Source organism: Oncorhynchus mykiss, chromosome 15 (genome assembly GCF_013265735.2).
Source record: "Oncorhynchus mykiss isolate Arlee chromosome 15, USDA_OmykA_1.1, whole genome shotgun sequence".
NCBI lineage: Eukaryota > Metazoa > Chordata > Actinopteri > Salmoniformes > Salmonidae > Oncorhynchus > Oncorhynchus mykiss.
The window spans coordinates 32,457,597-32,483,830 of record NC_048579.1 but is presented as its reverse complement, the minus strand read 5'-3'; the positions used below and the strand labels follow the sequence as shown (position 1 = coordinate 32,483,830).

The following is a 26,234-nucleotide window of genomic DNA, read 5'->3' as shown; positions in this document are numbered from 1 at the left end:
AGGATTCCACCTTGTCTCCTACGTCTATGCCTGCAATGTTTCGGTAGCCCATTGAACAAATGAATAAGGCCCGGTATGAACAGCCGAGTCGGAGTTGAAGTCGTATTTGAAGTCGAAATTGAGGTTAGTAGTTGTCGATCTGATTTCCAGAGTGCTTGGCGATCATATGTGATAATAATATGAACTTTCTGTACAAAAAAAATTAAGATAAACATGATAAATGTCACTAAATAGTTAAATTGAGTTGTAACATGTCGCCCTTCTCCTCGGCATCATCTTTTTGTATGCTAGTCTTTCGCATTTGCTAGTCATTTTTGTTAGGTTGCTACAGTAAGTAGCCTAGTCTTTGTAGCCTATTGCCCTGTCTGTTTGTCAAAACTTTTTTTAACCTTTATTTAACTAGGCAAGTCAGTTAAGAACAAATTCTTTGGGGACATTTAACAGAATGTGACTGGCAGAATGGGTGTTATATGTGGAGAATGAAGGCTGCAGTAGATATCTCAGATAGGGGGGAGTGAGGCCTAAGAGGGCTTTATAAATGAGCATCAACCAGTGGGTCTTGCGTTGGGTATACAGAGATCACCAGTTTACAGAAGAGTATAGAGTGCAGTGATGTGTCCTATAAGGAACATTGGTGGCAAATTTGATGGCACCCTTACCTGCCGATCTATAAATTATGTCTCCATAATCTAGCATGGGTAGGATGGTCATCTGAATCAGTGTTAGTTTGGTAGCTGGGGTGAAAGAGGAGCAATTATGATAGAGGAAACCAAGTCGAGATTTAACTTTAGCCTGCAGCTTTGATATGTGCCGAGAGAAGGACAGTGTACCGTCTAGCCATACTCCCAAGTACTTGTATATGGTGACTACCTCAAGCTCTAAATCCTCAGAGGTAGTAATCACACCTGTGGGGAGAGTGGCATTTGTCTTACCAAACCACATGACCTTTGTTTTGGAGGTTTCAGAACAAGGTTAAGGGCAGAGAAAGCTTGTTAAACACTAAAAAAGCTTTGTCGTAGAGTATTTAACACAACATCTGAGGGAGGGGCCAGCTGAGTATAAGACGTTTAATCTGCATATAAATGGGTGAGAGAGCTTCCTACTGCCTGAGCTATGTTGTTGATGTAAGTTGAGAAGAGTGTGGGGCCTGGGATCGAGCCTTCTGGTACACCCTTGGTGACAGGCAGTGGCTGAGACAGCAGATGTTCTGACATTATATACTGCACTCTTTGAGAGAGGTAGTTAGCAAACTTGTCCTTCAATTATTTATTTTGCCTTGAATACCTAGACTGAAAATGTCTTCACCATCAAATTTGCAATGTGGGCTTTTACAAGCACTGACAGTAAAACCATAATATTTCTTCACGCTTCTCTGTCTGCTGTTCAACTCTGTGCCCCAAAACCCAACTAAGGCTGCTGGGCCTGTTATTCTTAAGAGTATTAATTGATTTAAAATAACAAATAGTTGTTGAAAAAATAAACAAGACAAACGAGTGCTGGTTAATTTCACAGGTTTATTTAATAGATCACTGAAACAGCTGTGTTTTTCTGTCAACCCGGACACAAACAGAAACTACTATAGGAAATGTACATCACTGATTGACAAACACACAAACAGACTGACAACCCTAAGTCTCCTTCCCTCTCTCATAATCATACAGTACAGGTGTTCTAGGGATAGAAAGGTGAGAAAATGTATCCATCGTTGAGTCCTAATTGGCACCCTCTTCCCTATATAGTGCACTACTTTTGACCAATGTTCATAGTGCTCTGGTCAAAGGTAGTGCACTATATAAGAAATAGGGTGCCATTTGGGACATACATTCTACTCAGGGATGCAGTCCAAAAATCCCCACTCTAATGCTTCATCAAACATTGTGTACAGACACCATTTATAACTACACTGCTCAAAAAAATAAAGGGAACACAAACAACACAATGTAACTCCAAGTCAATCACACTTCTGTGAAATCAAATTGTCCACTTAGGAAGCAAAACTGATTGACAATAAATTTCACATGCTGTTGTGCAAATGGAATAGACAACAGGTGGAAATTATAGACAATTAGCAAGACACCCCCAATAAAGGAGTGGTTCTGCAGGTGGTGACCACAGACCACTTCTCAGTTCCTATGCTTCCTGGCTGATGTTTTGGTCACTTTTGAATGCTGGCGGTGCTTTCACTCTAGTGGTAGCATGAGACGGAGTCTACAACCCACACAAGTGGCTCAGGTAGTGCAGCTCATCCAGGATGGCAGATCAATGTGAGCTGTGGCAAGAAGGTTTGCTGTGTCTGTCAGCATAGTGTCCAGAGCATGGATGTGCTACCAGGAGACAGGCCAGTACATCAGGAGACGTGGAGGAGGCCGTAGGAGGGCAACAACCCAGCAGCAGGACCGCTACCTCCGCCTTTGTGCAAGGAGGAGCACTGCCAGAGCCCTGCAAAATGACCTCCAGCAGGCCACAAATGTGCATGTGTCTGCTCAAACGGTCAGAAACAGACTCCATGAGGGTGGTATGAGGGCCCGACGTCCACAGGTGGGGGTTGTGCTTACAGCCCAACACCGTGCAGGACGTTTGGCATTTGCCAGAGAACACCAAGATTGGCAAATTCGCCACTGGCGCCCTGTGCTCTTCACAGATGAAAGCAGGTTCACACTGAGCACATGTGACAGACGTGACAGTCTGGAGACGCCGTTGAGAACGTTCTGCTGCCTGCAACATCCTCCAGCATGACAGGTTTGGCGGTGGGTCAGTCATGGTGTGGGGTGGCATTTCTTTGAGGGAACGCACAGCCCTCCATGTGCTCGCCAGAGATAGCCTGACTGCCATTAGGTACCGAGATGAGATCCTCAGACCCCTTGTGAGACCATATGCTGGTGTGGTTGGCCCTGGGTTCCTCCTAATGCAAGACCTCATGTGGCTGGAGTGTGTCAGCAGTTCCTGCAAGAGGAAGGCTTTGATGCTATGGACTGGCCTGCCCGTTCCCCAGACCTGAATCCAATTGAGCATATCTGGGACATCATGTCTCGCTCCATCCACCACAGACTGTCCAGGAGTTGGCGGATGCTTTAGTCCAGGTCTGGGAGGAGATCCCTCAGGAGACCATCCGCCACCTCATCAGGAGCATGCCCAGGCATTGTAGGGAGGTCATACAGGCACTTGGAGGCCACACACACTATTGAGCCTAATTTTGACTTGTTTTAAGGACATTACATCAAAGTTGGATCAGCCTGTAGTGTGGTTTTCCACTTTAATTTTGAGTGTGACTCCAAATCCAGACCTCCATGGGTTGATAAATTTGATTTCCATTGATCATTTTTGTGTGATTTTGTTGTCAGCACATTCAACTATGTAAAGAAAAAAGTATTTCATAAGAATATTTCATTCATTCAGATCTAGGATGTGTTATTTTAGTGTTCCCTTTATTTTTTTGAGCAGTGTATATTATTTGACATTCCTCTTTACCTTCATTTGCATATGAGACCCCAACCTCTACTAACTCCACCCAAGCATCATGCATTGCATCTTTTAACAATGGATCTATTGGCAGTACAACATGGATTTCCAACACATTGAGTCCATTGGTTCAAGTCATTTTACTGGCTGTATGTATTATTACATCAAACAACACTGATCTAAAGCAATGGTGGCTGGTGCCACTTTAAACCCAACGACGGGCCCATTGTAATGGCTGGAATGGAATACATGGAAAGGTAACTTTCCATTCCAATCTATGAGCCATCCTCCCCTCAACAGCCACCACTGACCTAAAGAAATCCTTTGGCCATTAGACCTTCAGATAAGGGGCTAGCTATGATGGAGACAGATACCCATAGGACTCTGGTCAAAAGTACAGCACTATATAGGGAATAGGTAGCAATTTGGGAACCAAACCAAAGCCTGGCTGGGTGTGAGGCCTTGAGTTGTGTCCATATTAGTTCAACATCTAGTTTTGATTTACATTTGGTAAAATTCAACGTGAAATCAACAAAAAATGTCACCAGGTCATTGGATTTAGGTTAAAAGTTGGATGTTTTTTTTATTTATTTTTTATGTATTTTTTTCAAATCAAATCAGTTTTCCACGTTGATTCAAACAACATCGATTCAACAAGTATATGCCCAGTGGGTACTGTTTATGCTGTTTACTGCGGTATCTATCTACAGACAATGTAACTGAACTAGTCTGGTTTACTGGCACCATACATTTACAGCATTTTCAATACATCTTCAGTGTTTGTCTAATATAACAATACTCAGGGCGGCTTATGTATCATTAGATCAGTTAATCAATAGCTGACAATCAATTGCCCCTTTGCTGACTCATATGCACCACCTCAAAATGTCTGTTACAAATAAGTGAAAAAAAAGTTGTCAGCTATTGAGCCACCAGTTACTGTGTATCGCAGGGAGATGCCGGGGCCACCAACGGCCATGATGGAACCTCTGCATGACCTCTATGCCTGCATCCCAAACGGCACCCTATCCCCTATATAGTGCACTTTGGGGCCCTGGCAAAAAGTAGTGCACTTTAAAGGGAATAGGGTGCCATTTGGCACATACCCTTTCTCTAGCTAGCCTAGAAACCCAGTGCAATTATCCCTAGGTAAGAGCTAAACAGCCAATTCCCACAACAACTGAAATCTCTAATTTCTACAACCTCCTCCTCTTTCTCTGGCTGTGATTGGTTCCAACCAGGATTTCTGGAAATATTGGGAAAGTTACTGGAATTTTGGAAACCTAACAAGGTGCCTAAATAACCCACTGTCTTTAGCACTGCTCTTAGACCAGTCCAACCACATCTTTACCAAACACTGTCCACCAAGGGTTCTAACATGCTGCAATAAGAGTTGATTCTAGACCAGGCTACTATTACAGACAGACAGACAAGTAAACATGTAGAACACAAATAGAAAGTAGGACAACAAGGATAAATACAATCATTCTGTACATGGCTGCTATACAAAATAGTTCACCCTGTTTGTTTGTTGGTGTTTACACTCAATTGCTTTAATACAGTAGAAACTGGATCACAATCATTTTGGCAACAACAACGAAGACATGGTATGTGTCCCACATTGCACCCTATTCCCTATATAGTGCACTACTTTGACCAGGGCACTACCGGCCCCGGTTGAAAGTAGTGCACTATACAGGGAATGGTATGCCATTTGAAACACAGAATAAGAGAAACACCGGCATAGAAGAGAAAGTATTTAAAACAGTTCAGAAATCAATGCAATTAGCATTAAGATGGGGACTCCCCACCCGCCCACTCCTAACCTCTCCCAGTACCCACACTCCACCTCACTGTGAACCAACACCCCCCATACAAACATCAAATATAGTATTAACCTAAAGGGAGATTGATAGTAGAGACAGAGTGTATGGGCACTTGTGATAACCAGGTCAAAGTCATAGGATCCATCCTAAATGGCACCCCGTTCCCTATATAGTGTACTACCTATGACTGGTCAAAAGTAGTGCACTATATAGGGAAGAGGGTGCCATTTGGGACTTAGCGAGAGAGTTCAATATTAAAAGCAATGACCATCTGTTCTCAGTGAAGAGCATCGGGGTTAGGCAAATAATTGTAATACTCAACAGTAACTTAATCATTATTACTTTAGGCTGGCTGGCTACTGAATACATGTAGTGTGTGCTTTCTGTCAAATATAGGCTGGTTTATATGTATATAGCACAACACACAATCACATATTTCCCTGTTTTTGTGTTTAACACATTATTGATCAAAATACAAACACATACATACATACATACATACAGTACTGCATTACATATTGGAGCAACAGTAAGTAAACACTGTTTTCAGAACGTTAAAGTGATTCTGAGAAAATAAGAAACACAGGCATTGCTTCCCAAATGGCACCCTATTCTCAATATCAAATAAAAAACACAGATTTACAGATGTTATCTAAGATGCAGCGAAATACTTGTTTTTCAAGTTTACTATGTTTGACCAGAGCCCTATAGGTCCTGGTCAAAATAGAGAACTATATGAGGAATAGGGTGCCATTTGGGACAGTGAACCACCACCACCAGTATTGATTGTTCAGTCCCTTTATGCAGTCTCTTTATGAGCAACACTTGGCCAAAGGTGGCTTGGTGGACTGTACATAGTTAATGTATACACTGCTAAATCGCAGCAAAGACAAAAGCAGCCTAGAAGCAGATCTGAGTTTCAATTACTTGAAAAATCTATTTAAAATACATCTGTGCCCGTTTAAACTTTCCTGGCTTAATAAACCAATAGAAAAGTCCCAAAAATGCCAAACCCTGCCCACCTGTCACTCCAGAGAGACTCAAGCAATCCCTTAAAGGTTTTGAAAATATTGTTCAAGTATTTGATCCCAGGTCTGCCAAAAGGTCCTAACAATGTATATTGCAGCTCCAGCTGGAGATATGTACTCAGTACTGACACTTAGCTAAACAACATGATCACTGACTGAAGTAACTCTACTGACCACAGAAAGAAACAGACCAGGACAGATCGGCCATGGTGAATTACCATTGGCCCCAGGTCCATAGGGTACCCCAAATCAGAGGGAGAGAGTATTTGTATCCAGAATAACTCCAAGTCAACAATTGGAGGAAAGATTCTTTCCCTAGTTTGTTCGTGGTTGTCCTGGTTGTCTCACTCTCTGTGTGTCTGTCGGCAGTTTTCTTGGCCACCCCTGATATGTGTAAAATCCCTTATTCTCATCATAGTCCTGGTTGAGGAAGGGTGGAGCCACAGTAGGGGGTGGGAGAGGCATGTTAATTGACATGCCTTCTGGCCCCTCCCTTCAGCCGCAGGAGATGACAGTAAAGCGTTTAGAGATACAGGACATGTTGTGGAGCACGATTCCCAGGAGAAAGAGCAGGACGCAGGCTACCAGGATCACTGTACACACCCCGGACCACGTGGAGCCCTTCCCCCCTCCACCACCACCACCTCCCCCGACTCCCCTTCTCTCTGTCTCCTCCAGGCCTTCGAGACTCATCCCCAGACGCAGGGGCTGCAACTCAGGCATAGCCACCACCGCCACATCCACCTTCTGCTGCCCACTGCCACCTGGCAAGAACCGGCAGCCCAGTTCGCCGGGTAACAGTGCCCTGTCCTTGGCGACAGGCAGGGGCAGCATGTAGCAGCCATTGCTAGGCAGGCGGATAAAGACCGGCGTGTGCTCGGAGGCGTGCGGAATGGCGATAACGGTGATGATGTCGGGGTCGTCGGGGAGCTGGGATATGGAAAAGCCGGCGGGGAGTTTGGTGACGCCGCGGCACCAGGGGCATCGGATCTCTTTCTGGCTGGACCTCATCTGGGTCAGGCACACGGAGCAGCACGTGTGTCTGCAGTCCAGCAGCTTGGGCCTCCGCCGCGGGCTGTAGTAGTTAAAACAGATCTGACACTCCAAGATGGAGTCCTGCGAGAGAGACAGAGTCTCCATTTTGTGTTGGATTGTTATTATGGGTCCTTGATAGCCTGGTCGAGCAGACTGACCGTTGCGCTCACGTTTCGTTTCACTTACTATAAACAGAATAGGCTGGCTTCACAAGGCTAGTTTCAGAAGAAGGCGAGAACGTGCTCAACTCTTTTCCTCTTGCGTAAACAAATGAAAAGGTGCTTGGGACCCTTTGTTGTAAAATGCTGGTGTTTTTGACTACTGCAACACAAACCAAGATGACAAAGAATAACGTCTCTTATTATTTGACTGTATTAGCAGAAAGCCAAATGGTATCAAGATCCTCTACAAGGGGCTTGAATCCTTCTCACAGCAAAGCTGCGCTGTTTAAGTATGTATCCTCTCCTGTGCTCTCCTCTCTGTGCTCTGCTCTGCGTCCCTCCGTGTGTCCTTCCACCCACCCGCCGTCTCAGTGTCGGTGTGATGTCACAGGACGATCAAGGTCACATGGTGGTTCATCTGTGAAACAAGAGAGAAGACAGCAGCATTAATGGCTGAAGAGGACCACGAGACAGAGAGGGTTCAGCTGTTAATCATCAGCTGTTAGAGCAGCTTACCGATCAATGTACCTGTACACAGCCAATCTGTAAATAGCACACCCAACTACCTCATCCCCATATTGTTATTTATCTTCTTGCTCTTTTGCACCCCTGTATCTCTACTTGAACATCATCATCTGCACATCTATCACTCCAGTGTTAATGCTAAATTGTAATTATTTCGCCTCTATGACCTATTTATTGCCTTACCTCCCTAATCTTCTACATTTGCACACACTGTACATAGATTTTTCTATTGTGTTATTGACTGTACGTTTGTTTATGTGTGTTGTTTTTATCGCACTGCTTTGCTTTATCTTGGCCAGGTCGCAGTTGTCAGGTGCGTGAATGAGGACCCAAAAGCGAATTAACAAAACAGAGTTTCTTTAATGACGAAACACACGTAGGCTCAGATGGACAGGCAGATTCCGACAGGACAGGACAAGGTTGCAGCAAACACGACGATAGTCTGGTTCAGGCATGAGTAACACAAACGAGAATCCGACAAAGACAGAAGCAGAAACAGAGAGAGATATAGAGACCTAATCAGAGGGAAAAAGGGAACAGGTGGGAAAAGGGGTGAACGAGGTAGTTAGAGAAGACAAGGAACAGCTGGGGGAAAGAGGGGAAGAAAAGGTAACCTAATACGACCAGCAGAGGGAGACAGGGTGAAGAGAAAGAACAGGAACAGGACACAACATGACAATACATGACAGTACCCCCCCACTCACCGAGCGCCTCCTGGCGCACTCGAGGAGGAAACCTGGCGGCAACGGAGGAAATCATCGATCAGCGAACGGTCCAGCACGTCCCGAGAGGGAACCCAACTCCTTTCCTCAGGACCGTACCCCTCCCAATCCACTAGGTACTGGTGACCACGGCCCCGAGGACCCATGTCCAAAATCTTACGGACCCTGTAGATAGGTGCGCCCTCGAAAGGATGGGGGGGGGGGGGGAAGACGAGCGGGGGCGCGAAGAACGGGCTTAACACAGGAGACATGGAAGACCGGGTGGACGCGATGAAGATATCGCGGAAGAAGAAGTCGCACTGCGACAGGATTAATGATCTGAGAAATACGGAACGGACCAATGAACCGCGGGGTCAACTTGCGAGAAGCTGTCTTAAGGGGAAGGTTCTGAGTGGAGAGCCAAACTCTCTGACCGCGACAATATCTAGGACTCTTAGTTCTACGCTTATAAGCAGCTCTCACAGTCTGCGCCCTATAACGGCCAAGTGCAGACCTGACCCTCTTCCAGGTGCGCTCGCAACGTTGGACAAAAGCCTGAGCGGAGGGGACGCTGGACTCGGCGAACTGAGATGAGAACAGCGGAGGCTGGTACCCGAGGCTACTCTGAAAAGGAGATAGCCCGGTCGCAGACGAAGGAAGCGAGTTGTGGGCGTATTCTGCCCAGGGGAGCTGTTCTGACCAAGACGCAGGGTTGCGAAAAGAAAGACTGCGTAAGATGCGACCAATAGTCTGATTGGCCCGTTCTGCTTGACCGTTAGACTGGGGGTGAAAGCCGGAAGAGAGACTGACGGAAGCCCCAATCAAACGGCAAAACTCCCTCCAAAATTGAGACGTGAATTGCGGACCTCTGTCCGAAACGACGTCTGACGGAAGGCCATGAATTCTGAAAACATTCTCGATGATGATTTGTGCCGTCTCTTTAGCAGAAGGAAGCTTAGCAAGGGGAATAAAATGAGCCGCCTTAGAGAACCTATCGACAACCGTAAGAATAACAGTCTTCCCCGCTGACGAAGGCAGTCCGGTGACAAAATCTAAGGCGATGTGAGACCACGGTCGAGAGGGAATGGGAAGCGGCCTGAGACGGCCGGCAGGAGGGGAGTTACCGGACTTAGTCTGCGCGCAGACCGAACAAGCAGCCACGAAACGACGCGTGTCATGCTCCCGGGTGGGCCACCAAAAACGCTGGCGAATGGAAGCAAGCGTACCCCGAACGCCAGGGTGGCCGGCTAACTTGGCAGAGTGAGCCCACTGGAGAACGGCCAGACGAGTAGGAACGGGAACGAAAAAAAGGTTCCTAGGACAAGCGCGCGGCGACGGAGTGTGAGTGAGTGCTTGCTTTACCTGCCTCTCAATTCCCCAGACAGTCAACCCGACAACACGCCCCTCAGGGAGAATCCCCTCGGGGTCAGTGGAGGCTACTGAAGAACTGAAGAGACGAGATAAAGCATCAGGCTTGGTGTTCTTAGAGCCCGGACGATAAGAAATCACGAACTCGAAACGAGCGAAAAACAGCGCCCAGCGCGCCTGACGCGCATTAAGTCGTTTGGCAGAACGGATGTACTCAAGGTTCCTATGGTCAGTCCAAACGACAAAAGGAACGGTCGCCCCCTCCAACCACTGTCGCCATTCGCCTAGGGCTAAGCGGATGGCGAGCAGTTCGCGGTTTCCCACATCATAGTTACGTTCCGACGGCGACAGGCGATGAGAAAAATACGCGCAAGGGTGGACCTTGTCGTCAGAGAGGGAGCGCTGAGAAAGAATGGCTCCCACGCCCACCTCTGACGCGTCAACCTCGACAATGAACTGTCTAGAGACGTCAGGTGTAACAAGGATAGGTGCGGATGTAAAACGATTCTTGAGGAGATCAAAAGCTCCCTGGGCGGAAACGGACCACTTAAAGCACGTCTTGACAGAAGTAAGGGCTGTGAGAGGAGCTGCCACCTGACCGAAATTACGGATGAAACGACGATAGAAGTTCGCGAAGCCGAGAAAGCGCTGCAGCTCGACGCGTGACTTAGGGACGGGCCAATCAATGACAGCTTGGACCTTAGCGGGATCCATCTTAATGCCTTCAGCGGAAATAACAGAACCGAGAAATGTGACGGAGGAGGCATGAAAAGTGCACTTCTCAGCCTTCACAAAAAGACAATTCTCTAAAAGGCGCTGGAGGACACGTCGAACGTGCTGAACATGAATCTGGAGTGACGGTGAAAAAATCAGGATATCGTCAAGGTAAACGAAAACAAAGATGTTCAGCATGTCTCTCAGGACATCATTGACTAATGCCTGAAAGACAGCTGGAGCGTTAGCGAGGCCGAAAGGAAGAACCCGGTATTCAAAGTGCCCTAACGGAGTGTTAAACGCCGTCTTCCACTCGTCCCCCTCCCTGATGCGCACGAGATGGTAAGCGTTACGAAGGTCCAACTTAGTGAAAAACCTGGCTCCCTGCAGGATCTCGAAGGCTGAAGACATAAGAGGAAGCGGATAACGATTCTTCACTGTTATGTCATTCAGCCCTCGATAATCTATGCAGGGGCGCAGGGACCCGTCCTTCTTCTTAACAAAAAAAAACCCCGCTCCGGCGGGAGAGGAGGAGGGGACTATGGTACCGGCGGCAAGAGCTACAGACAAATAATCTTCGAGAGCCTTACGTTCGGGAGCCGACAGAGAGTATAGTCTACCCCGGGGGGGGAGTGGTTCCCGGAAGGAGATCAATACTACAATCATACGACCGGTGTGGAGGAAGAGAGGTGGCCCTGGACCGACTGAACACCGTGCGCAGATCGTGATATTCCTCCGGCACCCCTGTCAAATCACCAGGCTCCTCCTGTGAAGAAGAGACAGAGGAAACAGGAGGGATAGCAGACATTAAACATTTCACATGACAAGAGACGTTCCAGGAGAGGATAGAATTACTAGACCAATTAATAGAAGGATTATGACAAACTAGCCAGGGATGGCCCAAAACAACAGGTGTAAAAGGTGAACGAAAAATTAAAAAAGAAATGGTTTCGCTATGATTACCAGAGACAGTGAGGGTTAAAGGTAGCGTCTCACGCTGAATCCTGGGGAGAGGACTACCATCCAAGGCGAACAAGGCCGTGGGCTCCCTTAACTGTCTGAGAGGAATGTCATGTTCCCGAGCCCAGGTCTCGTCCATAAAACAGCCCTCCGCCCCAGAGTCTATCAAGGCACTGCAGGAAGCTGACGAACCGGTCCAGCGTAGATGGACCGACAAGGTAGTGCAGGATCTTGAAGGAGAGACAGGAGTAGTAGCGCTCACCAGTAGCCCTCCGCTTACTGATGAGCTCTGGCTTTTACTGGACATGAAGTGACAAAATGACCAGCGGAACCGCAATAGAGACAGAGGCGGTTGGTGATTCTCCGTTCCCTCTCTTTAGTCGAGATGCGGATACCTCCCAGCTGCATAGGCTCAGCACCCGAGCCGGCAGAGGAAGATGGTAGTGATGCGGAGAGGGGGGCAACGGAGAACGCGAGCTCCTTTCCACGAGCTCGGTGACGAAGATCAACCCGTCGCTCAATGCGAATAGCGAGTTCAATCAAGGAATCCACGCTGGAAGGAACCTCCCGGGAGAGAATCTCATCCTTTACCTCTGCGCGGAGACCCTCCAGAAAACGAGCGAGCAAAGCCGGCTCGTTCCAGCCACTGGAGGCAGCAAGAGTGCGAAACTCAATAGAGTAGTCTGTTATGGATCGATTACCTTGACATAGGGAAGACAGGACCCTGGAAGCCTCCTCCCCAAAAACAGATCGATCAAAAACCCGTATCATCTCCTCCTTAAAGTCCTGATACTGGTTAGTACACTCATCCCTTGCCTCCCAGATTGCCGTGCCCCACTCACGAGCCCGTCCAGTAAGGAGAGATATGACGTAGGCGATGCGAGCAGTGCTCCTGGAGTAAGTGTTGGGCTGGAGAGAAAACACAATATCACACTGGGTGAGGAACGAGCGGCATTCAGTGGGCTCCCCAGAGTAACACGGCGGGTTATTGATTCTGGGCTCCGGAGATTCGAAAGCCCTGGAAGTGGCCGGTGGATCGAGGCGGAGATGGTGAACCTGTTCTGTGAGGTTGGAGACTTGGGTGGCCAGGGTCTCAACGGCATGTCGAGCAGCAGATAATTCCTGCTCGTGTCTGCCTAGCATCGCTCCCTGGATCTCGACGGCTGAGTGGAGAGGATCCGAAGTCGCTGGGTCCATTCTTGGTCGGATTCTTCTGTCAGGTGCGTGAATGAGGACCCAAAAGCGAATTAACAAAACAGAGTTTCTTTAATGACGAAACACACGTAGGCTCAGATGGACAGGCAGATTCCGACAGGACAGGACAAGGTTGCAGCAAACACGACGATAGTCTGGTTCAGGCATGAGTAACACAAACGAGAATCCGACAAAGACAGAAGCAGAAACAGAGAGAGATATAGAGACCTAATCAGAGGGAAAAAGGGAACAGGTGGGAAAAGGGGTGAACGAGGTAGTTAGAGAAGACAAGGAACAGCTGGGGGAAAGAGGGGAAGAAAAGGTAACCTAATACGACCAGCAGAGGGAGACAGGGTGAAGAGAAAGAACAGGAACAGGACACAACATGACAATACATGACAGCAGTTGTACATGAGAACTTGTTCTCAACTGGCCTACCTTGTCAAATAAAGGTGAAATAAAAAAATCTAATAAAAGTGTGTGTGTTTAGAAGTGGGCATCATTTCTAAAAGCAGGAGCATGTTGGCTTTGTGTGTCCCCCAAATAGCACCCTATTCCAAATATAGTGCACTCCTTTGGCCAGAGACTTATGGGGGAATAGGGTGCCATTTAACAGGCAGCCTTTGTCTCCCTCATTTCCCCCTGGGTAGTGCCACACACCAATCACAGCTGGTTGTGATACCGACTTGATTCAAACCAGGGTGATGTAGTGATGCATCAAGCACTGAGATGCAGTGCCTTAGACCACTGTGCCACCCGGAGCCCCAAGTGATTCATTCCATGTCATTTAAGCAAGCCATGACACCCACCATCTCAGATTGTTCTGAAATCGTTCCTGTACTTAGAAACAGGTAAGATTGGCATTTCTGAAACATTATTTTGTTTACATTTGAATTGATTTCAGGGAAATATTTAATATTATCTGAATCCTGTAAACTAAAATGGGCAATTTGGGTGCAATCAATTAGCTATTGATTGCACCCAAATTGCCCATTTTAGTTTACAGGATTCAGATAATATTAAATAAATATAGTACCCAACATTGGATATGGAACAGACTTCATCCTACCAATGAGTAAGGCATGAGGAATACAAAACATTTGTCAAAAGCAACCCACAGATCCCCCAAGCCCCACGGCAATCCCACCTCAACAACCAGTATACAGTGTCAGTTCTCCATGATTGACAAGTATTATAAAGATGCAGCTTGGAGAATTGCTACTTTATACTATGTAATGTATTCCCTGTGAATCTGATGTTTTTTTCCCCCACTGTTCAGAGAAATGAGTCATTGAAGTCGTCTGCATTATTTACCAAAAATAAGTCTCAGTTTTTGATCACTAGATGCCGCTGTTGCTGCTATACCACCACTTTTTCATCCATTTTGCTTGTGCTCTTAAGTGTCTATTAAACAGATCACAACATTTCTTTGCAACTTTGGATTGAAAACCAATAGATTTTGCTCATGGTGAAAATAATTTGTGTGGTCATCCTCAGAATTCAAGCCAGTCCTCCATGAAAGCAAATGAGTTTGTCCTTCTCTTAGCAGCCTGCTTTCATGGAGGACTTGAAATGTGAGGGTGAACGCCCAAAGTTGCAAAGGAAATGTTGTGATCTGTTTAATACCCCATTAGTTTGCACAGGCTCTGTGAAAGTTTGTTTTGGTTTTTCTTACTCCCACACTTCATCTTGCATAATCATATCAGCCATGTTAGTTAATCCATGTACATTGCAGATAGATGATTAGGTTCTGTCAAAATATTGCTGTTAAAATGCTAATGAGGATCTCTTCCTACGCTTTATTTTCCTGTGAGTTGGGAGTGTGAAATGAGGTTTGGACTCAAAGTAAATTGAGATTCGTCTTTCCTCTTCCATCTCTAAGCCTTATAGGGACACTGTAGCTTGTACGGTATTAGCCACATGTCTTAGTAACTTAGATAGTGTCTACACTTGAGCCTTACATGTAACTTCTGCTATCAGAAAACAAATATTGCATTGAAAAGAAGGGTCTAGATGCACAAACATCGCTTTGTGGTCTGATTGTGTTCAGATCTGGCTGACCACTTCATGAGATGGTCAGGGATGTATTGTGTGCGGACTTCTCCTCAGTCTGGAGGGTAGCCTAGTGGTTAGAGCGTTGGTGGTTAGAGCGTTCCAACCGGAAGGTTGCGAGTTCAAACCCCCGAGCTGACAAGGTACAAATCTGTCGTTCTGCCCCTGAACAGGCAGTTAACCCACTGTTCCCAGGCTGTCATTGAAAATAAGAATTTGTTCTTAACTGACTTGCCTGGTTAAATAAAGGTAAAAAAAAAAATAAAAATAAAAAATCAGGCTACCGAAAGCACATACAGCGGGAGACTTCATCAGCACTCCTCCCACAAGTCTCCAGAAAACTTGTGGTTTGGGACCGAGAGGTACTTTTTCATTATAACGTTGGAGGAAATACGTTCCTATCGTGTTAGGAATGAAAACCTACAGGATGGTAGCTGTCCAGGAATGAGTTTGGAGAGCTCTACAGTCATGTCAACAGTATTGGCAAATTAGATCTTGTCAAGTTAAACCCCTCAGCTCTTACACCTGTTTGTTCCCACGTTGTAATGGACTTGCAGCCATTGTGAAGACGTCCATGTGGAAAAGACCGTTGTGTCCCAAATGGCATCCCATTCCCTATGGGCCCTGGTCAAAAGTAGTGCACTAGTTAGGGAATAGGGTGCCATTTGGGATACAAAGGTGTCTGACTTGTTAGGTTGCTAAATCCATTGTTAACACAACCCATTTGGAGTGGTTAGCATCCCCCCCCCTCTTTTCCTCTCTCCCTTCCCAGGCAAAATGTATCTTTCTGAGTTGGTCCTGACGCGATACCCGCTTCTCTCCTCACTATCCGCGTGACCTAGTTTCTCTAAATCATTCTGCGTTCTCTACCACCATGTCAAAGTCAAGTCAAATGCAGAAAAATCTGTAATTTTAAAGTTGAAGGGGATGAGAGAGAGGGCGGAGAGACTGATGGAGAAGAAGAGAGAAAGATAAAGAAAGCCCTGCCTTTGAGGGGTAAGACAGCCAGGGGTATTAGTAAAAACCCTTCCTAAACTAAGGATTAGCTTTGATCTGGCAGAAATTCTTTGTGATTCAATATTCCTATACACCCACTCTTCCACTCTTCTCTCTTTACCTCCTTCATCCACTTCCATCTCCCCTCTATTCTCTGTTATTTACCCTCACTCTCGCTCCCTTTCTCTGACATTATAGTTCTGTGACTCATTTTCACCTAGTGTGGGAGAGAACACACTTCACTGTCAAACATCCTCTAGAAAACCCTCAAAAGCAACTGTGAATGAATTTTAAAAAGTCTTAGTATCAGTCAAGGTTTGGTCCATCATATCATATGACTGTGCAAGGAAGGGAATATGATTTAGTAATGATGGTGAGTGCCCTACTCGTGCCCCCTGTCCCCTCCTCACAGCCCTTCTGGGCCCCTGGGACCATCTGAAAGGACAGACACACTCCCTCAGCTGAGAGGGGCTGTAACACACAAACACACTCTCTGTCCCTCCAGTCTCCCTTGTCTCGCTCCACAGCAAGGACAATCAGCAGAGGGAGAACATTCACTCTTCCTCACTGACAGCTGCTGAAAATAACCAGGGACACACACACACACATTCTCAAAAATGATAAACTTGTTGGAGCAAGTCAGAGAGGGAGGTGAGGAATGTAGCAGGGGAGGAAGACAAAAGAAGAGAGGAGAGGATGGAAAAAGAAACCCAGGTCAACGCCTATTACCTTCAGAAAGAGAGGACCAAGTTTGAATCCAAAATGGCACACAATTTCCGTATTTCCCTTATTCGTCAAATGCTTCGTAAACAACAGGTGTAGACTAACAGTGAAACGCTTACTTACGGGCCCTCCTAACAATGCAGAGAGAAAGAAAATTGCGAAATAGAAAAGTAAAACACGTAACAATGAATACAAAATGAATAACAATGACTTAGCTATATACGCAGGGTACCAGTACTGAGTTGATGTGCAGGGGTATGAGGTAATTGAGGTAGATAAGTACATATAACTAGGAATAAAGGGACAGATGATAACCAGTAGCAGCAGCGTATGACATGAGACAAAAAACGGTGCAAAAAAGGGACTATCAATGCAGATGGTTAAATAGTCTGGGTAGCTATTTGGTTAACAAAAAATATAAACGCAACATGCGACAATTTCACTGAGTTACAGTTCATATAAGGAAATCAGTCAGTTTAAATAAATGCCTTAGGCACTAATCTATGGATTTCACATGACAGAGCAGGGGCAAAGCCAAGGGTGGGCCTGGGTGGGCATAGGATCACCCACTTGGGAGCAAGGCCCGGCCAATCAGAATGAGTTTTCACCCACAAAATGGCTTTATTACAGACATAAATGCTCCTCAGTTTCATCAGTTGTCTGGTCTCATACGATCCTGCAGGTGAATAAGCCAGATGTGAAGGTCCTGGGCTGGCGTGGTTACACGTGGTCTGCGTTTTTTAGTCCGGTTGGATGTAATGCTAAATTCTCTAAAATGACGCTGGAGGCAGCTTATGGTAAAGAATTTAACTTTCAGTTATCTGGCAACAGCTCTGGTGAACATTCCCGCAGTCAGCATTACAATTGCACACTCCCACAAACTTGAGACATCGGAGGCATTGTGTTGTATCACAAAACTGCACATTATAGAGTGGCCTTTTATTTTCCTCAGCACAAAGTGTACCTCTGTAATGTTCATGCTGTTTAATTAGCTTCTTGATATGCCACACCTGTCTGGTGGATGGATTATCTTGGCAAAGTAAAAATCCTCACTAACAAGGATGTAAACAGATTTGTGCAGAACATTTGAGAGAAATATGTTTTTTTTGAGCGTATGGAACATTTCTGGGATCTTTTGTTTCAGCTCATAAAACATGGGACCAACACTTTATATTTTGTTCAGTATATTTAGCAGTCTTATGGCTTGGGGTTAAAAGCTGTTCAGGGTCCTGTTGGTTCCAGACTTGTGCATCGGTACCGCTTTCTGTCAGGTAGCAGAGAGAACAGTCTATGTCTTGGGTGGCTGGAGTCTGTCAATTTTTAGGGCCGCCTTCTGACACCGCCTGGTATAGAGGTCCTGGATGGCAGGGAGCTTGGCCCCATATGTGTAAAGTGCCTTGAGGTGTGAACGACTTAACACACGAGTGGCCACTTACTTACAGGTACAAAGATCAAAAACTCTGGCTGAGATTCACAAGCTCTTACTCTCTGTACATTGAAACTAGGAGGTTAGTTGACATTACATGGCATGAGGCTAGGTCTAGGACAAACCCTTGTCTGAGTTATCAAGCACTTTTACGCTCCACACTCACTCCTATGTTAATCCTCCACTCAACAATTAATCTCAATTCCACTCCATTTTTCTTATACATCACACGCAGGCGAAACGGAGAAGAGGCATCGAAGGAGGCATCTCGATTATGAAAAGTGTGTGTGTTTGTGTGTGTCCAGGACAGATGGAATCCCTGATAGAGGCCTGTGCAGCAGACCGCTGTAGGACACATTATGCCAATTTCCAGCTTGAGAAGCCAGTCTCCATCAGCACACACACACACACACACACACAGAGTCTCCATCAGCAGTATGAGAGCCTGCCGGGCATCGGTACTATATGGGCTCTGGCCCACACACCCACATGAGTGTGACCAACACATACACACTCCACTACCTCTGGGATACATCAGTGAAACAGCTGAAGAGGCAGAGGAGTATGTGTGTGTGTCCTGGAGAGGGAGGTGATCATAAATCTCTTGAGGAGCTTGCATCTCCTCCAACGCCAATATTTGACAAGTTTCTTGGCTACCTTTCCTTTCTTATGAACACACCCTGGTGGAAAACTGGACAGACTAGACATAACAATAGAGCCATTCTTATTAATTGAATGTCTCAGCTGGCTAAATTTCCATAGAAATGTCCATAGAAAAATAAGAAATAATGTGCCGTTAATCATTTGAGAAAGTGGTCTTTCTGAGGATAAACAATTTTATCATAACAGTGCTGTCCACACAATGCTTACCGTGTAAATGTATAAATACTGTAGTGTTTTTGCGGAATTTACTGTACTATTCACTGTAGTGTTTTTGTGGACTAAAGACAGCAATTCATGTATTGGCTAGTGTTGTATTGTGAAGTGGCTTTGATGGCATACATAAAACTTAATTTATTTAGCTCCAACAAGATTTACAGGCTAAAATCGCCACTGTTCTATTGTCAGTACTACACATGATCGAGGGATAATATAGTGTGTATTATCATATTCTACAGTATACTACAGTTTAATTCTATAGTAAGTACTGTAGTATTGTATAGTAAACTGTAGTATATTTTCATGTATGAATTTCCAATTGAGCGGATATTCTTTTTTTTTTATAGAAGAATGACATTAAAATGATTTTAGAGCTTTTTGATGGAAATTCTACAGCTGAAAATTGCGAACATTCAATTGCCAAAACGTTGAAAATATTCCATTGTCAGATCCACATTGAGTAGACATCCACAGAAAAATAGGAATAATAAAATATTTTAGTTGTGTATATCTGTTTTTATTTGATTACTTTATTATTTTTAATTCCTTAACCTTTAACTGCAGTGGGCTAAATCAGGGTCACACAGAGTGTTCCTTGGTAGTCTTAATTAAACAAATCTACTTTGAAATAAAAGTATACACCTCACAAACATGGTTACGGGTTTAAAGAAAATACACCTGTACCATGTATTACATGTTGCATTTGCCTCCCAATATTACACTTTAAATAGATCACATGAGACAGAAATATAACAAAACCATTTGACATAGAAACACCAGAATTGCATTGGTTAAAAATAAATCATGTTTATTAATTATGAAATTATGAAAAATATTAATAATATTCCACCCATGAGGACACTAGAGGGCACTTTAGTCATTCTGCAGGAAAGGGCTTCAGTCATCATCTCATCTCTGCTCAGGCAGTAGGAGCCAGCCAGACCATCTAAAGTTATCTCTGTGCTCCCTATAATGTACTGTCTTTAGTCATCCTATTTAGCTAGGCTAGCCTGCCTAAGTATGCCTCAGGGCTGTCTGACAAACGTATTTTACTAGTTCTTCAAAGGAGATAAGGCATACTTCCATGAACTGTCTCTATCCTTCTCGTCGTTGTGTTGTATACATGTCTCTCTAATGCGTTCTATACAGTCTGTGTGTACTTAACCTAACGTAGCAGGCGTAAAAGTGTAATCGGAGCCGGAAAAAAACAAAACCAAGATGTTGTTTAATAACCCCCACCCCGCCAATCGCTCAGCACTAGCGGATGTATGCATGCGGTCTCCATAACCATGGGAACATTGTCTTTAACAGGTGTATAGCTGTTCGATTGAATCCGGCCTTAATGTTGTTAACTCAATGTGAAATAAGAAGCTTCTATCCACCTATCCAGGTTTAGTATCCTTTGCTTGATGTCAGTCATGGCTTGCAAACAATCAATATTATAGTAATACCTAACCAGATCCAACTGATGATACAATGTCTCTATCTTCTATATTCAATGGCATCAACCCATTCTATAATTAAATACAATTGAGTAAAAGATAAGCCTGGCTACCCAGACTCATTGCTCTGGCCAAACTCCACACTCACAAATGTTTGTTTCTTCTATGCAATGAGTCTGGATTTGACTCCCTCCCTTGCCCTTCTAGAATGTGCCACCAGGGCCTCCTGGGTGGCGCAGTGGCAGTGTCCTGCAGCGCCAGTTGTGCCACCAGAGACTCTGGGTTCGCGCCCAGGCCGTAACCGGCCACGACCGGGAGGTCCGTGGGGCAACGCACAATTGGCCTAGCGTCGTCCAGGTTAGGGAGGGGTTGGCCGGTAGGGATATCCTTGTCTCATCACGCACCAGCGACTCCTGTGGCGGGCCGGGCGCAGTGCGCGCTAACAAAGGTTGCCAGGTGTACAGTGTTTCCTCCGACACATTGGTGCGGCTGGCTTCCGGGTTGGATGCGCGCTCTGTTAAGAAGCAGTGCGGCTTGGTTGGGTTGTGTATCGGAGGACACATGACTTTCAACCTTCGTCTCTCCTGAGCCCGTACGGGAGTTGTAGCGATGAGACAAGATAGTAGCTACTACCAGGGTCTCTAGTGGTCTCCCGGGTGGCGCGGTAGTCTAGTGGCCTAGACCACTGCGCCACCCGGGAGGCCTGACATAATTTATTTTAGGCAGGTCTAAAGAAACATTATGATATGAAGACAATGTATTTCAGAAGAACAGAATTTGCATTGGCCTACTGTATGTTATCTGGCTATGCACCATGCCACAGGCTGTTGGCTTGTTCATTTAGCAGAAAATATGTGCATAAGCCCAGTGCCATTATTTTATGTTAAATTATTTTATAGTAAGAAGAATATAATTGAATTTAGCTGAAAAAAATAGAAAGGATATTTTTCCTATTCAAGAGCGTGTGCATGCACATATGAAGTGGCTATGTTATGCATAAAAGTGATCATTTGAAACAGGTCCTATACGCTAGATTTAGAGTTATTTGGAAACTTTAGTTGTGAATAATACAAACCTTATGTTTTAGAAATCAAAACATATGAGCTGAATTATGATTTGAGAAAGTTGCAAAAAAAATCTTGCGCTCTGTTCCTTTCCTCAGGCTGCAGACGCTGTTTCTCATCAAGTGATCATGAACTCAGCAAAAAAAGAAACGTCCTCTCACTGTCAACTGCAATTATTTTCAGCAAACTTAACGTGTAAATATTTGTATGAACATAACAAAATTCAACAACTGAGACATAAACTGAACAAGTTTCACAGACATGCGACTAACAGATATGGAATAATGTGTCCCTGAACAAGGTGGGGTCAAAATCAAAAGTAACAGTCAGTATCTGGTGTGACCACCAGCTGCATTAAGTACTGCAGTGCATCTCCTCCTCATGGACTGCACCAGATTTGCCAGTTCTTGCTCTGAGATGTTACCCCACTCTTCCACCAAGGCACCTGCAAGTTCCCGGACATTTCTGGGTAGAATGGCCCTCACCCTCCGATCCAACAGGTCCCAGACATGCTCAATGGGATTGAGTTGTGGGTTATTCGCTGGCCATGGCAGAACACTGACATTCCTGTCTTGCAGGAAATCACACACAGAACGAGCAGTATGGCTGGTGGCATTGTCATGCTGGAGTGTCGTGTCAGGATGAGCCTGCAGGAAGGGTATCACATGAGGGAGGAGGATGTATTCCCTGTAACACACAGCATTGAGATTGCCTGCAATGACAACAAGCTCAGTCCGATGATGCTTTGACACACCGCCCCAGACCATGATGGACCCTCCACCTCCAAATCGATCCTGCTCCAGAGAACAGGCCTTGGTGTAACGCTCTCCTCCGATGATAAACGCGAATCCGACCATCACCCTTGGTGAGACGAGCACTTTTTACCAGTCCTGTCTGGTCCAGCGGGTTTGCCTATGGGCAACGTTGATGTCTGGTGAGGACCTTCCTTACAAGAGGCCTACAAGCCCTCAATCCAGCCTCTCTCAGCCTATTGAGGACAGTTTGAGCAATGATTGAGGGATTGTGCGTTCCTGGTGTAGCTCGGGCAGTTGTTGTTGCCATCCTGTACCTGTACCGCAGGTGTGATGGTCGGCTGTACCGATCCTGTGCAGGTGTTGTTACACGTGGTCTGCCACTGGAAGGACGATCAGCTGTCCGTCCTGTCTCCCTGTAGCACTGTCTTAGGTGTCTCACAGTACGGACATTGCAATTTATTGCCCTGGCCACATCTGCAGTCCTCATGCCTCATTGCAGCATGCCTAAGGCATATTCATGCAGATGAGCAGGGACCCTGGGCATAGAAAGGCCTCTTTAATGTCCTAAATTGTCATAACTGTGACCTTAATTGCCTACTGTCTGTAAGCTGTTAGTGTCTTAATGACTGTTCCACAGGTGCATGTTCATTAATTATTTATGATTCATTGAACAAGCATGGGAAACAGTGTTTAAATCCTTCACATTGAAGATCTGTGAAGTTATTTGGATTTTTACAAATTATCCTTGAAAGACAGGGTCCTGAGAAAGGCAAATGTATTTATTTGCTGAGGTTATTTACACCCATCAGACTATTCTCAATTTAATCTTGTCTTTACTAATATGTCAAATTAGTTTTGATTCAGAATGGCTCATTTTCAAATGGGCAAGAACAGAAAAAATATGTCACTTTCCCTCCGGTTCTCATGCCATGTAGCTACTCCGGTTATCTCACTCCACACATCAACCACTGTTTTAGGAGCATGCATCCTCTTGCTGCACAACTGGTGATATTACACCCAAACTCTGCATGCCATGGTCTGTCCAACCCTGTTCCTGCAGCTTACCCAGTGATTACTTTTGGAAACCAAGTGAAATCTGGTCAGGGAACATTGATAGTAAGATGTTTTCACAACAAAACAAATCGGACAGCCCCTCTCTCTGCGCTCTTGAGAAAGTAATGAAGGAGAGAGGGGAGGAGGTGGAAACACATGGTGGAGATATATTCTGTAGCTAAAAGGTAATGTGTCAGCCTATTCATGATGAAAATATAAAAAATGCCCTCTTACTAGGCTATTTGAAATGAAAAACAAATTCACTATAATTGTAGGCTAACTCTGTATGCCGCCCTGCGCAATCAATTGCATTGCCTAGGCCCTAGGCGCATACCTTATACCAGACTCATGGATAAAACGTTTGGAGCTTAGTATAAGGTAACCAGTCTATTCTGTATGCATAATAATACAGTCCACATTCAATGGTAAGTAATATAATTTGTTTAATTTTGGAGCTAGACCAATTATGTACCAAAGACAATGTTAAATCAGATTTGTAATGTTCTTCTGCCATGCATAATATGCGGTATAGGCTACGTTTTGTATAATAGCACAATCATTATTTTAATTCATTTTTTTTATAGCTTGGGCTCAAAATGGACAACGCTTTCTAAGGCGATGATTCATTCAAAACACCCATATGCTTAGGCCGATATAGTCTGAAATGGGGAATTGAATTTGAATGGTTTAAATATAAAAATGTTAACATACATTTTTCAAATCCATTAAAAAGTCAAACTGAAAAATATTCTACTGTCTCCTTATTTTTCCTGGTTAGCCTATTGTTGCAAAGGTTGTTACATTGTAATTAAAAAGTAATTAAACTGTCACTTCACTTTACATTAAGTTGGTTGCTCCTGGTTAAGTACATTGTAAATACATGTACAGTATATCCCTTGTAACAACATTGTAATTACAAAGTTGGTTGTTGAAGAGTAGTACATTGTAAGTACAATGTACCTAAAATGGTTACACCTAATGTTCTCCTGTCTCCCAATTTCTCCTGGTTAGCCTATTGTCTGCAAAGTCAATAGGCTAACATTGCAACTACATAGTAGTTTCACTTTACATTAAGTTACTTGCTCCTGAGTAGATATATGAGAATTACAAGTAAATTCTATGGAACTACATTGTTCTCACATTACACTTCATTCATAACATAGAAATACACAGATTGAAAATGACCTGTTAATGACTGGGTGTGCCTTGTTACAATTGTTGTTACCAGACCCTAGCCTGTTTATTAACCCTGGTATTACAGGTCAGCGTTATTAACATGGTAATTCACAGGTGACTTTCAAACGGGTAATTACAAAACATTAGTTACATATTGGAAGAAAAAATGTTGTAATAACATTAGTAGTTACACACGTGGAATAACATTCAGCAAGTGAATGTGTAATTACACATTCCTTGTTCCAATTGTGTAATAACTGAATACGCAACAACCCTATTGCCATGTAATTATATAGTGTAACTACTATGTTGTTAACTCCGTCATTACTGTGTTAATTACATACTAATAGGGGCAACTTAATGTAAAGTGTTACCAATAAATGTCATTTGTAGTAAAAAAAGAAAATTAAAAAAGATTTTACAGGGCGCCTCTTAGAGTTGTTGACTAACCATCATTTTACCAGGTACATTGACAGAAAAAAAATACATATCTTACAGCAATAACCTGGGGATGAGTTGCAGGGGAGAGAAGAACGTACCTATTTGAAATAACACATCCTCCTGCTAACCAGCTGGTACTTTACACACACCACTCGGGATCATTCACACATCGACAGGTAACGCAGCAGGAGTGTGTGTGTGTGTTTTTTTGTACATGTTTTCCTACATTATCAGGACCAGTATGTCCTGACAAGTCAGTGTGTGCACATGCAAACTTGCACACACTGAAAGAGACAGCTTGACCTTCTTAACTCGAGCAGCACAGCACTACAGCGTGAGAGGACTTGTAACACTTGATGTTCTACTAACGCTTATACACATACCACTTTATATTCTACTAAAACTTGATCTATTCATTTATTTTTGATGGCCGCCGCCATTAGACGGTCTTCAAACACACACGAACACACACTATAGTCTTCAAATACACACGCCTTTAAAACGTATTTACCTAACACACTAGATTCTACACTAGCGAAAGGCAAAGCTTTCCTCACTCCATCAGTCAAACTGACGATATCTAGAAACAGAGGGAGGCAAGCGGGGATCTAGCGTTGGAAGATACTTGAGTGTCGTCACAAATGTTGCTTGGTGTTCTTGTAAAGGTATAGAGATATATGCGAGAGAGAGAATATATCAGAGAATATTGTTCATTTGACTTGCCAGCCCTGAAACTGTTTATTTTCACCTTCTCAAGATCAACACCAGCTACTTTGTCATTATAACCACAGTAACAGTAACACATCTGCGCTACAACTCTTAAGCCCTTCGAGTACCTCTCCAGTGTAAAACTCTCAGTGGGTCAAACTGGTTTGCTGTTGAAAATAATCTTTGAAATAACATTGCCAGAGGTATCAAGCTTATTCAACACGTATGATGAAAGTAGAGGACGTTCGCTACAACAATCAGGTCAAATACATTGCCTTCAGAAAGTATTCACACCCCCTTTTTCAAGGATCTACACAAAATACTCTGTCATGTAAAAGATCTATGAAAAATAAAACACTAACATATCTTGATTACATTAGTATTCAACCCCCTGAGTCAATACATGTTAATCACTAGCGATTGCAAATGTGAGTCTTTCTGGAGAAGTCTGTAAGAGCTTTTCACTCCTGGATTGTACAATATTTTCACAGTACGTAAATACATTAATGATTTCTTACTTCAAATGGGGGGTGGTTTGTGTGCAAAGT

At 44.4% G+C, this 26,234-nt stretch overlaps 1 protein-coding gene across 1 annotated transcript in view; it reads right to left on the bottom strand.

Moving 5' to 3' along the window:
- Positions 1 to 3,841: 3,841 nt before the first annotated feature.
- LOC110490011 (E3 ubiquitin-protein ligase RNF152) overlaps positions 3,842 to 26,234 on the bottom strand; it is a 129,185-nt gene continuing 106,792 nt past the window's right edge. The window contains exon 2 of the mRNA XM_021563088.2: positions 3,842 to 7,927. Within this exon, the coding sequence (XP_021418763.1) occupies positions 6,809 to 7,453 (645 nt within the window). The 5' untranslated portion in view covers positions 7,454 to 7,927 and the 3' untranslated portion in view covers positions 3,842 to 6,808. The remainder of the gene's footprint in view (positions 7,928 to 26,234) is intronic.